The sequence below is a fragment of the Typha latifolia genome, chromosome 12, assembly GCF_019914945.1.
Source record: "Typha latifolia isolate L0001 chromosome 12, TyphaL0001v2, whole genome shotgun sequence".
NCBI lineage: Eukaryota > Viridiplantae > Streptophyta > Magnoliopsida > Poales > Typhaceae > Typha > Typha latifolia.
In genome coordinates this window covers 8609530-8621791 of record NC_133097.1, presented here as the reverse complement: position 1 = coordinate 8621791, position 12262 = coordinate 8609530, and the positions used below count along the sequence as shown (strand labels likewise).

General features: G+C 37.6%; 2 protein-coding genes and 1 pseudogene across 2 annotated transcripts; all 3 read left to right on the top strand.

Annotated features, from left to right (window-relative positions):
* The first annotated feature begins 764 nt into the window (after nucleotides 1-764).
* On the top strand, nucleotides 765-1201 carry LOC140799009 (large ribosomal subunit protein bL17c-like; annotated as a pseudogene).
* A 6027-nt stretch (nucleotides 1202-7228) lies between these two features.
* Nucleotides 7229-8289, top strand: LOC140799195 (protein LURP-one-related 8-like). Its single transcript, XM_073153376.1, has 2 exons — nucleotides 7229-7575; nucleotides 7726-8289. Exons 1-2 carry the CDS (start codon nucleotides 7327-7329, stop codon nucleotides 8077-8079), a joined length of 603 nt encoding a protein of 200 aa, XP_073009477.1. The 5' UTR covers nucleotides 7229-7326; the 3' UTR covers nucleotides 8080-8289.
* Nucleotides 8290-9558: 1269 nt separating this feature from the next.
* Nucleotides 9559-12146, top strand: LOC140798927 (cyclin-dependent kinase B1-1). The gene is made up of 8 exons (XM_073153020.1): nucleotides 9559-9918; nucleotides 10053-10197; nucleotides 10334-10395; nucleotides 10510-10621; nucleotides 10740-10833; nucleotides 11025-11094; nucleotides 11347-11485; nucleotides 11814-12146. Exons 1-8 carry the CDS (start codon nucleotides 9722-9724, stop codon nucleotides 11904-11906), a joined length of 912 nt encoding a protein of 303 aa, XP_073009121.1. The 5' UTR covers nucleotides 9559-9721; the 3' UTR covers nucleotides 11907-12146.
* Nucleotides 12147-12262: the final 116 nt, after the last annotated feature.

The following is a 12262-nucleotide window of genomic DNA, read 5'->3' as shown; positions in this document are numbered from 1 at the left end:
TTACGGATGAGACGAACTGGCCACTTCGCGCTTACCCCACTTTAATCTCCAGTGGCGGCACTAGTAGCTTCGTCTCCGACGACGGTTTCTCTATCCCGAGCCGTCGTTCGCTTCCTTCGTCGGCGCGGCTCCGATCGAGTCCCAAAGGATCCAATCGATTGCGGTGTTTCTCCGGCCACTCTCCCGTGATTCCTCTTCTCTCAATTGATCCCGGTATCTCTTGCGCTCGTTCTCGCCATTTCCGGCCGCATTTTATGTAATTTTGATATTTTTTTTCTAGGGTTAGGCTGAGCTGAAGAGCGTCTCGAATTGGATTGGATAGGAATGGTTATGTTTATATGTTGTAAAAAGTTTCTAGCTGAATGAGAAATTAGTCAAGCGTGATGGACCAATTTATTGGCGGTGTGAAATGTTTTAAATTTTTAATAGGTTGGAGACCTTTTCTGTGTTTATATATAATGATGCCTATGTGACATTTGATCTTTTTCGTGTGAATCAAATCGGAAATTTGTATCTTCTCGTTTATCCTGCGTTATTGCAAGTAACAGATCTTTCTATGCATGTTTTTAGATGTAAACAACATTCAGGAAGCTCTAATGGCAACTTATATGAAGATGTAATATTGCCACCAAAGGAAGAAATCTAGAGTTAGATGAATAGAAGACCACATCCTTTCTAACTGTCCTCCTATTCATGAATAGGACCTTTTCAATTTTCATTAATTATCAGTTGATTTATCAATTAGTGGGAGATTATGAGAGTAGATGACAAAACTTGTTCTTAATTTTTCAGTGAGTTCAAGCTTTGAAAATGAGTTCGGCAACATTAATAATGGAAGCGAGTTCTATGCAATGAGACATGGATAACGTGTTCCAAAACTGAATGGACCTCCCGATCAGCGGTGTGCACTTTTACGTGGCCTTATAACACAGCTGTTGAAACATGGTAGGATAAAAACTACCAGAGCAAGGGCAAGTGGATGAGGAAGTATGTAGACAAAATGATTACACTTGCAAAGGATGGATATTTGCATAAGAGGAGACAAGCACTGGGATTCTTTTATGAGAAGCAGATAGTCCATGACTTGTTTGCAGAAGTCCAAGACAGATATGGAGAAAGAAATGGGGTTTACACAAGAATCATCAGAACTCTTCCAAGGCGGGGAGATAATGCACCAATGGCTTATGTTGAACTTGTTTAGGTAACCCACATTGTAGAACTCTTGATAACAATTTAATCAATCTTGAGTTCTTGATGTGATCTTCTGTCATCATGTATACTTTCATCAGAAGTGTAATCATTGGTTTTGCATTATTGCTTCTGTTAGCATTTATTTGAGTGGGAAGATATCCATTACTGGAGCTAACCAAGTGTTCAATAGTTACTAAACTTGCATCCTTTATGATGGCAAGTTATACTGTATGGATCTCCTTTCCTCATCTATTTATCATATGCCAAGAATAAAATGAAGCTGATAGAAGACCGTAGGCTGCTCGTGGTATTTGATGTGATCTTGGTGTTTCATGATGGAGTTCTCCATCTTATATATTATGCAGGGCAAATCTTGCTATTACATGTTTCTTGCATCTTTGCCATTAGGGATCCAATATTCATGAAGTTACTGATTCAGAGCCTGCATAATTAGGTGGGAAAATGCTGATTTTGATGTTCTGCAATATTACTTTCATTATCTAAAACCTGAGACTAGGAATTTTTGAATTATGATGATGTTTATCAATAACTTATTATGCAAAGTCATGTCCTTATAATCTTACAGCATGCAGCATGAAGTCAAGCCTTGTGTGATATAAACAATTCTGTGTGTTTTCAATTACTTGACTATCAGATGGAGAGATCAAATGTCAAAATCACGAGCAGAAGAATTACAAGACCTAACCTTCTAGATATTGTTAATGATTTATTTTTTTGTTCTTGCTAATCTATGGTTGTGAGAAATATTAAATCCAGGGAATTAGATATGCTTCAACTACATGATGTCCCTCTATGGTCACTGCAGCACTAGGCACATGCTTAATAGGAGTATACCAATCCAACAATTGCTGTTCTAATTCGAAGGGAGGAAAGGAAAAGGAAAAGGTACTTAAGCGCCAACTCCTGTTTGCTGTAGTTTAGCTTGAAATAATGCTTCTTAAATAATTAGTCGGCAAGTGAGATTTTTTTATTTTTCATTTCTCAATAGAGATCTAGTTGTGCTCAACGTATGTTCTTACTTTGTGATAGTTCAGACAAGTGGTTAGGTACATATTTTGTCAGTCAAGCTAATCTGCTTGACTAGTTAAATAGAACGGAAGTCTGAATAGATTTCCTTATTTATTTCCTCTTTCCTCCTCTCATCTTGTCTTCTCTTCCTACTCCTTTTTGTCTTTCTAACTCATCTCCTAATCTATCATCCTCAGCATCCTAGGTTATACATCAACCTATTTAACCACTGACAATGTGTACAATGTATTTAGGGGTATGCAAGCTAAAGGATGTTGATCTTCTTATGAACAATTAGTTGTTTCGCTGCATGGTCAAGTTTGTCCATCAAATGGAACAACATCCATATAATTCATGCCTCCGTTGAAACCTCAACCTAGTATATTTCTACCGGAGTGACTAGTAAGTAGAGCCGTCAAAATAAATGAGCAGCTCGGACTTGGCTTGGCTCGAATTGAGCCAAGCCAAACTTAAATAACAAATAAGGTTTAAAATTAAATTTGAACCAAGCTTAAGTTGAAGCCAACATGCTCAAGTTCAGCTTGATAAGCATAAAAATAATATATATAATATACTATGTATAACTATTTTATTGAGCCAAAGCTGAAGCTATCTTGTTTAAGGCTTGAAAATAGGGTTGGGTTATTTATGACTTGAAAATAGGCTCAACTTATCTATGGCTTGAAAATAGGCTCGGCTCATTTATGGCTTAAAAGTAGGCTCATTTAAGGCTTAATGAGCTCAGCTTATATAATGATTAAAAATAGGCTCACTTATGGTAATAATGTGCAGCCAAAACTCGCTTTACAGCGGTAATAATGTGCAGCCCACAGATTTTCCACTCTGCTAGTCAGGCAGCAGGGCATGTCATAGAATTGAGATCCGTGAGATGATCGTGCACACTAGATTGAGGTTGACTGTAAGCTATCATGGACAAATAGTTAGATTACGATAATTTTCCTGAAGCCATGATCTTCCTTTTTTTAACTATATGATGCATTGACTCTATTAGAAGTGGAGACTGATCCGAAAACTGACATTTTCGTTTTGATCAACAGCTTCTGTGAGCCTTCTTGCAACATTCTGGCGCCCATGTCTTCATTGATACGTTGGAAAAGAACAATTTTCAAACATTATGTTTCTCGTTAGTTTTGTCTCACAAGGTACAACATGCTAGTGTTCTGGTCCTTATTTCCAATGTGCAGAGCGCACTTTGATCATGTAATTGCTGTTGACACCTTAGTGTTGATAGGTTGTCAGAAGTGGGTGATGCACTTATCTATCTTGTGACACAGTTTCCACTAATCGCAGACATTCATGGATTGCAGAGATATGCAAATTTACCATCTTTTGTACGTGTTTCTTCTCTTGGCTCATCTTCAAGTGATTGCTACTTCTCTGTTTGATGGTACCATGCATGCGAGTTTTATGAAGGCATGGTGTTGACTGTTGAGCTGTTATGGCTGCTGGTTGAATCAGCAAGCACTATGTAGCAGACTTCTGTTAGTGGCTATTGCGTAGACTCCCTGTCAATTATTAAGGGTAAGCTTCCCACCTCCATTGACTTCTGTGGGTGGAACATATGCACAAATTTATGGAAAAGTTAAATGGGCCAATTTTTAACTTTTCACCTAGCTTTTCTTTTTTCTAGTATCCCAAGAAATCTGGCTAATTTCTCTCACAAGTCTGAAGTTTTTATAATAATGCTTTTTAATGTAGTTATTCTTTTAATGGATGCTGTTGGGCAGAAAATATTTTCTACATACTTCTTTTCTGTCTTCATGTCCTTTTAGTTATTTCAGCTGGAATGCTTTTCAAATTGAAGAGCTTGACACTTCTTTTATCGATTTTTCTAGAGTTACTCTTTTTTTTTAAAATTGAAAGTTCGATATATCGTATTTATCTGTAATCTGGGTCAACTGATAATGATGTTTAAAATGCATAATTCTTTTTAATCTGAAGTTTCCACCCAACCTTTTTTTGTCAACCGAACTGAGCTTAATCGTCTGCAGTGGCTTAGCCAACTTGATTAATGACACAGTGGCTTCTATATCTCTAGAACCTTAGTTGTTGAAGCTGGTCCATATTCTATTCATCATAAAGCTGCAACTTCAGTGCATTGTTAGGTAGATGTTAACTAGGTAACCAAGAAAGAAGAAAAAAACAAGAAAATGAGACCAGGAGGGTCATTGGGAATCTTTGTGGAGTCCATAACATATATAATCCTACTACTGTGAAAGCTACTAGACTTTTCCAATGGCTTGGCAGATGTATGATAAGGTCATAGGGGTCAGCTTCAATGTATTGTTCTCTATTTTGTTTTACCCAAGTATAACAATTCACAAGTGATCCAAAACTACTCTCTCTAGGTCCCCAACTGTCCCTTTTTTTCTCTGTTCACATCTGCCACCTTCTTCATGTTGAGCTACAAAGTTGGTAGGCCGCTTTTTGATGGTAGATATAGATCAAATTCAACAATATGCTGTTTGAATCTCTCAATTTATTTGAATGCTCCTAAGCTTCTACTCACACTAGAAGATAAACCTTGGAAATGGAAACATCTTTATTGTACTCTTCTTTGAAACCACACTTGCATTTGTTTACAAGCCAGCTCATATACTTTGTAAGAAAGTGGGAAACCATCTTAGTTTAGCCACTGCACTCTGGTGTACTGTGAATGGTCCCCCATGCCCCATGGATTAAAACTTATTTTCTTTGGATACACCACTGCAACTTGTATAGATCTTAATTGTTGGTATTATGTTATGGTCGCCCATAAAGAAGAGGGCGACTACACATAATGTTACAATGGACTTGCTATTTGTAGGCTTATTCTTCTACTCCAAATGGCCAAAGCAATCCATGCCCTTAGTGACTCAGTGGGGGCAAGGTTGAGTAGCTTGTTTAGGGCATGTTGGCAGATTTTATGGGTGATGAAAGGCACTAATTGCATTAAATATTTATGTTTATTTATGTCTCATATTTGACCTTTTATTTGAACTACTCTGATTGAGATTATGTTGTAATTTACTTTCCTAGCTAAATTATTGTCTGATTATCATGTGGATGGAGACCTTCAAAGAATTAATGCAGGAGGATGTAGGGAAAATAGATATAATAGACTCCTTCTGATCCACTAGGCATTCTTGGAGCACAACAACTCGAGTAAAGAAGATCTCTTTAGGGTGTCATTATCTTTATTTTTGTTTAATGCATTTGTCTCTACATTGTGTTGTCTTTAAGGTACAAAGGTATTGTTGGTAACTCCAGTGCAAGATTTCTAATCCAGAGGGCCTACAAGAAGGAAGAATGGCAAGCAAGATCTAAGTGGTCGTTGTCTCAACTTCTCTTCTAACCTATGAAAGCTTGGAATTATCTTCCAAGTAGCAAGACTTTATTTTCCCTAATTCATTTCCCTTTTCATTGAATAGTTAACTATGAGTAGTTAGTTACCTTACAAAGATAATTTTGTAACCTGGACTTAGGAAGATGTACTAGATTAAGAGTTTGGAACTCTATATAACTATATACATGAACCCAAGCACTTGTGCTTCTTCCCGCAGTGGGGTTTCAGATCTGCTCCCAAGTTGCTATACAATATTGTTACTAAATTACATAAAAAATAGGTTTAATTTCCTTGTGGGTGTCATTATCTTTCATGTGTTTCCTCCCTTTCTCTCTCTCTCTCTCTCTCTCTCATCCCTTCTTAATATTCCTTAGCCGGAATTCCCCGTCATAAGATGACAGCTGATGCTGAGGAATGTGGGACCTCAAATGTTTCAGCTGGTATATATATATATTTGTCATCATATATCAATACACTTGATTCCTTTTGTCTAATGGAATTTTATTGGATCAATTGTTTTATCTAATTTTGTCATATTTTATTTCATGTGATTAGACCTAAATTTAATTTATTTTCTGTATTTTTATTTGTGTCATTTTAATCTGTTATTTTTTTACCATATTTAATTAAAAATTATTCTAATATATTAAAAATAATATCGATTAAATTGTATATTTAAACATATTGAACAGAAAAAAGATATACCTATCGATCGCGAAAGATTGTATAAGTTGACTCTTGAGCAGTCTCAATCAAGGTCAATTTAGCTATTAATTAAGGAATATAATGGCACTGCTTAGGTTAATAATTTCACACAGGCATGGTATCAGAGCCACTAATGTATTTAATTAGGGCACTAATATCCCATAATTAAAGGCTTAACATGCATCTACTCGACCAAATGATGGAAGTATGCCCACGATACCTACAATCTAATGATGGAATGCTACACTTTTCCCTAACACATTTCCTAATAAATTTGGTCTAAAACAAGATTAACTTTTCACAAATAGAATTTCTTGTTCATGCACACAGCAGCAGTGGATGATTAAAGTGGGACCATGGAAACAAAAAACAAAAAAACAAAAGAAGTCTTAATTCCAGTTCGAATCCAGACAAAAAAGGAGAGAAAAATCTAGCACGTTAGTTGGAGATTTATAATTTTGACTATTGATTTAGACCTATTTGGACCGGATACATGGAAAGAAAAAAAAGAAATTAAGGCAGATAACCATATATATGAACTTAATTAATGCAAGGTGTTGATCAATTCCTCTAGTCCGTTTCGCACCCCTAACGTTAGGATTAAAGAAGATAAATGCATATATCAAGTTAGGATTAAGGAATTTTTTCTTAATAAAAAATATTAATATAATAAAGATGGAAACTATAAGGTTTGACTATTTTCTTTTCTTTAATATATATTTGATAATGCTGACCCCACCAGACCGGCCAAAGACTGGAGACTTATCATCGTCACCACCATCACCACGTGGCCATGATAAACCCCATACATATTTCAGATAACACCTCAGAAATTGGAAAATTGTTTAATCTCCCCCTACCAACTTCACATCCAAGGACAATCTTTTCCCAGGGGCATTTCCGTCCATGTCTACGTATATATACATGGGTGGCTCAGGTCTTCCTTCTTCCACGTCCCGGAACCAACCTCAAGCTACTTCCAACTTCTAAGGAGAAGACCTTCTCCTCCTCTTATCTCCATTTCTGCCAGAATTGGAAAAAGACAAGATCGGAGGATGGCGAAGGTATACCCTAACGTCGGCGGCGCTCCGGGTATCGACTGCGGCGGAGGTGAAGGCGAACGGCGGCAGGAGGCGACGACGTTGACGGTGTGGAGGAAGTCTCTTCTCTTCAATTGCAATGGTTTCACAGTTTTTGATGCAAAGGGCAATTTGGTCTTCCGAGTTGATAATTATGGAGAGGATAGAGGAGAGGTGGTGCTCATGGACGCCAAGGGGATACCAATTTGCACCATTAGACGAAAGGTATATATATATATATATATATATATATATATATATGTTTGTGTTTTGATTAATAAGATTTGAGAAGAATGAAACAAAGAAGGACTAATTTCGAAAATGTTGCAAGCTAGGGGAGTGATTCGCTAATTTTGTCTTTCGGTCGGTGCACAGAAGCTGAGTCTCGTCGACCACTCCACGATCTATAATGGCGAGGAGTCCGTGAACCCGATCTTCTCCGTCAAGAAGCACGTGACCCTGGGCCGCTCCAAGACCCTCGCCCACGTGACCCCCAGCTCAGGCGGCGCCTGCGGCTGCGGCGCCGCCTACACCATCGAGGGTTCGTACTCCCGGCGGAGCTGCGCAGTCTACGACGGGCAGCGGCGCCAAGTGGCGGAGCTGAGCCGGAAGGAGTCCGATGGCGGCGTGGCCCTTGGGGCTGACGTGTTTAGGCTCGTGGTCCAGCCGGATCTCGACACGTGCCTCGCCATGGCGATCGTCGTCGTCCTCGATCAGATGTTTGAGTAAAAAAAAAAAAAGGCTACGTTTTTTTCTGAGCCTAAAATGGCGAAAGTACTCCTATGAGAAGATATCTGAACGAAAGAAACCCAAAGAGATTCAGTAAAGATGGAGATGAGTCCTCTTAATGCTGCATGGTTTTCTCTTCTTTTTTTTCAATAGAACTATGCATCAATGGAATTGGAATTCATTATCCTAATAAGAGAATTGATTATATGACTCTCTCTTCTTCTTTCTACTATAATTTTCTATGAAATAATTAATAGATCTGCATGGTAGAAGAGTCCTTGTTTCGACTTTTTCCTTCTTCTTTTTTTTGTTCAAGTCTCATAAACAAACTATGCCAGTTTTACAATATTCTTTCGTCTGGAGTATTGTCGAAATAAATGACGAAAATGATAGCTGCTCGATCACAAGGAACAATGGAATATTTCTAACGAGTCAACTCATGGCTTTCAAGTTACTAGTTATATTTCAATTTCTCAGAATAAAGACAGTGAGAGTTAGCAGTTAATAAATGTGCCAAAAACCTCCACCAAATAATCTTCTCTCTCTCTTTTTTTTTCCTTTCTTTAATTCTTTCAAGTGTAGATGGCTCCATGTTCACTAACGCTGTCAGTATGACTACCAAGTACTCTTGATAACGAATCAAACTCATCTTCTGGTAGCATTCATAGCTCAAGATTTCATGTACATCGATGATTCATGTTATCCATATCCTGCAATTATTTTTGAAGGAAGGGCAGCAGTTGCTTGTGATCTTGTCAAAAGATATCGAGATAGAGATAGAGATTAATTTCTGCCTATGCGAAAGGCACCTCTTTTGGAGTTGAGCTGAATGTAGATAGAGACTCATTCAAGGAGATCAACTCTAATTGAGGTCAAGTTTCTCACTCATGCTACATGAAGGCATCCTCTTAATAAATATCCGTATAATAAGCTCTATTCAAGCTTTATAGAGAAAACTATTGAAAAAAAAAGATTGCATGCCAGAATCTTGGAAAAGAAATATAGGTGATAAAAGGAATTTTACACTAGGAAGAAATAAAAGAAAGAAGCAAATCTATTCCTATGATAAATATCTGTATAATAAGCTCTATTCAAGAATATTTTTTTTCTTATTCTGATATACAACTTTATATTTTAAAATAACAATCGAGCATCATAATAATATTATTCTAAAATATAAATATTATTTATTAAAATTACATCTTATACTACGTAAATATTACCGTTCCAACTCTTTCGTTTTTCCACAATACTATTTATCTTGTGTAATTCTTCGTTTTGAGAGGTATCTAGAGGCATAAAAACTATATGCTATTCAGTTTCTTAAGAGAGTTGGATCCACTTTTAGACGTAATAGAAGAGGTGACGCATGCATGACAGAAAACCCATTTCAAATTTCAAACGGAATTTTGACCGTTGCCGTCGGCGCTCCATCTCTGGGCCAAAGCATTAATTTGGGCCTCCTTTAGATTTCTTTTTAACGACCCGTTTAATATTTACCCGGCCCGTTTTAACTCCTCTCCTCCCTCTCATTTCCCTCCTCTGCGCTCCATTTCAAAACTCCCTTCTCCTCCCACTCCAAGATCCAAGAGCTAGGGTTCCTTTCTTCCGATCGATCTAGGGTTAGGTTTACGCCTCGGCGATGGAGAAGTACGAGAAGCTGGAGAAGGTCGGGGAGGGCACGTACGGGAAGGTGTACAAGGCCCAGGACAAGGCAACGGGGCAGCTCGTCGCGCTCAAGAAGACGCGGCTTGAGATGGACGAGGAGGGAATCCCGCCCACCGCTCTCCGCGAGATCTCGCTCCTCCAATTGCTCTCGCAGAGCATCTACGTCGTCAGGTTCGCGGGATCTCCCGAAAAAAACCTCCGATATTTTTTCTCGATTTCCTATATTCTTGAAGTCATTAGATGCAATTGAGTTGTTGTTTCTTCTTTTCTTTGTGGTCTTTGATTGGATTTTTGGTTCTGGTTAGGTTACTGAGCGTGGAGCATGTGGAGAAGAACGGAAAGCCCGTTCTTTATCTGGTTTTCGAGTATGTCGACACCGATCTGAAGAAGTTTGTTGATTCACATAGGAGGGGACCGAACCCTAGGCCACTTCCTCCTCAGGTTATTCAGGTAATCTCTCTTTGGTCCTTTCAAGGCTTTAACTTTTTGGTGTCATGGTTCTCCTGTGTTGATTTTGATTTGGTAATATATATGTATGTCGCCAAGAAGTGATAACTTATAATTATTCTTTCTCTTCTTATTGTAGAGTTTCTTGTATCAGTTGTGTAAAGGAGTTGCCCACTGTCACAGCCATGGTGTGCTTCACAGGTTGGCCTTTGTTTTTTCTCTTCTTCTTTTTTACATTTTTTGTTGTTTTTTCTGTAAAATATATCTGTTGATGGGCATAAATTATATGCTATATGCTTTGAATTGTGATTATAGGGATTTGAAGCCCCAAAATCTCTTGGTTGACAAAGAAAAGGGTATCTTAAAGATTGCAGATTTAGGGCTTGGAAGAGCCTTCACCATCCCTCTCAAGAGCTACACTCATGAGGTATTAAATTGTCAACTTATTTACAAATCCCACTTTTATAAATGAACTATATTTTTGTCTGCTTTGTTTGCAAATTCTGTTCATTTTGCTAACCGGGAATTGTTTCTCTCTGTTGTAGATTGTTACACTCTGGTATAGAGCTCCTGAAGTTTTGCTAGGGACAACCCACTATTCAACTGGAGTGGATATGTGGTCGGTTGGTTGCATTTTCGGTATGATGGTTCCTGTGTTTCCCTTTGCATTTCAGTTTGCGCGCAGAAAAGACATTATACTGCAAAGTTATATACTTTTTTGATGGTTTGAGCAGTAATTTATTCTTTTTAGATTGCTAAATTTTTTAATCATATGATGCATGACTTCTGCTCATGCTCAAATACCCTCTTATTGTTTCTATTAAATGCAGCTGAAATGGTGAGAAGACAAGCTCTTTTTCCTGGTGACTCAGAATTGCAGCAGTTGCTTAACATTTTCAGGTACTTTTGAGATAAAACTATCATTTACAATTATATGCATGATTATATCATTTACTTAAGAACCAGGAAGATTATGATAGAATAAGTAGTATGACAAAATTTGAAGATCAGTCAATATTGCAACAAAAAAAAGTTGTACTTCTATAACGAACCATGCAATAATAAAGTATCCTCGTTTTATAGGCACGATATGTTTCTTTATCCTTTTATTTATCATTTTATCTTTATTAAATATGCTATTTTCTCTGGAAGGTTGTTAGGCACTCCAACTGAGGAGCAATGGCCTGGAGTTACCTCTCTGAGGGACTGGCATGAATATCCACAGTGGAAGCCCCAAAGTTTGGCACGTGCAGTTCCAACATTGGAGCCTGAGGGCATCGACCTTCTGTCGGTAAGTTGTATTCTTATTTTTCAACCAATATAGGGTACACAGTTATCCCTTATTCATTTATGAAGCCATTGTAAGACACCCTTAGTTGTCATACTTAGCTATTTGGTTTTCTGGGTCTTGGTAGTGTGAAAGTACCTGGAAAGATAATAATTCATTGGTTTGCAAAGGTAAACTAAAACACACATTTATATTTACTTCACTCTAGCTAAATCTAATTTATCCTCTTCATCTTGAAGTATATTTAACTCGTATATTGTTTCATAGCACCTCATAAACATATTCTGAAGTGTGTCCTTCTGAATCTGAGTTATTGTTCAAAAATTTGCAGAAAATGCTTCAATTCGACCCCGCTAACAGAATATCAGCTAAAGCAGCAATGGAGCATCCATATTTTGATAGCCTTGACAGGTCCCAATTCTAGTTCTTCGATTTCAACCGAAAGAACTTTGTTTTCTCAAGTTAGATTTGAAAGGAAGAGCAACCTTCATTGCTCATTTGTTTGTCATCTATTTGGTAACTAGATTAGTTACCACTAATTAGATTCTCCTTAACAGATGCATGAGCTTTTTCCTTTTCTGTTCTTTTCCTTTGCCCTGTTATTATTGTATGTCCACACTATGTAGTGCGTGAGACAGCTTATAATAAACTTCATATTTTGTAATTGCTTTCGTTGTATCTGTTAATAGTATTTGTCATCTACACATACCATTTGTAAATGATCTCCATGAGAGGAGGAACTCCCATGACGAGATCGACAATGCAGAAATCTGATAGATT

Coding starts and splice junctions, on each gene's coding strand:
- LOC140799195 (XM_073153376.1), top strand. CDS start 7,327: ATGGCGAAGGTATACCCTAACGTCGGCGGCGCTCCGGGTATCGACTGC. Junction 7,576..7,725: donor TTTGCACCATTAGACGAAAG/GTATATATATAT, acceptor GTCGGTGCACAG/AAGCTGAGTCTCGTCGACCA.
- LOC140798927 (XM_073153020.1), top strand. CDS start 9,722: ATGGAGAAGTACGAGAAGCTGGAGAAGGTCGGGGAGGGCACGTACGGG. Junction 10,396..10,509: donor AGCCATGGTGTGCTTCACAG/GTTGGCCTTTGT, acceptor TTGTGATTATAG/GGATTTGAAGCCCCAAAATC. Junction 11,486..11,813: donor AGGGCATCGACCTTCTGTCG/GTAAGTTGTATT, acceptor AAAAATTTGCAG/AAAATGCTTCAATTCGACCC.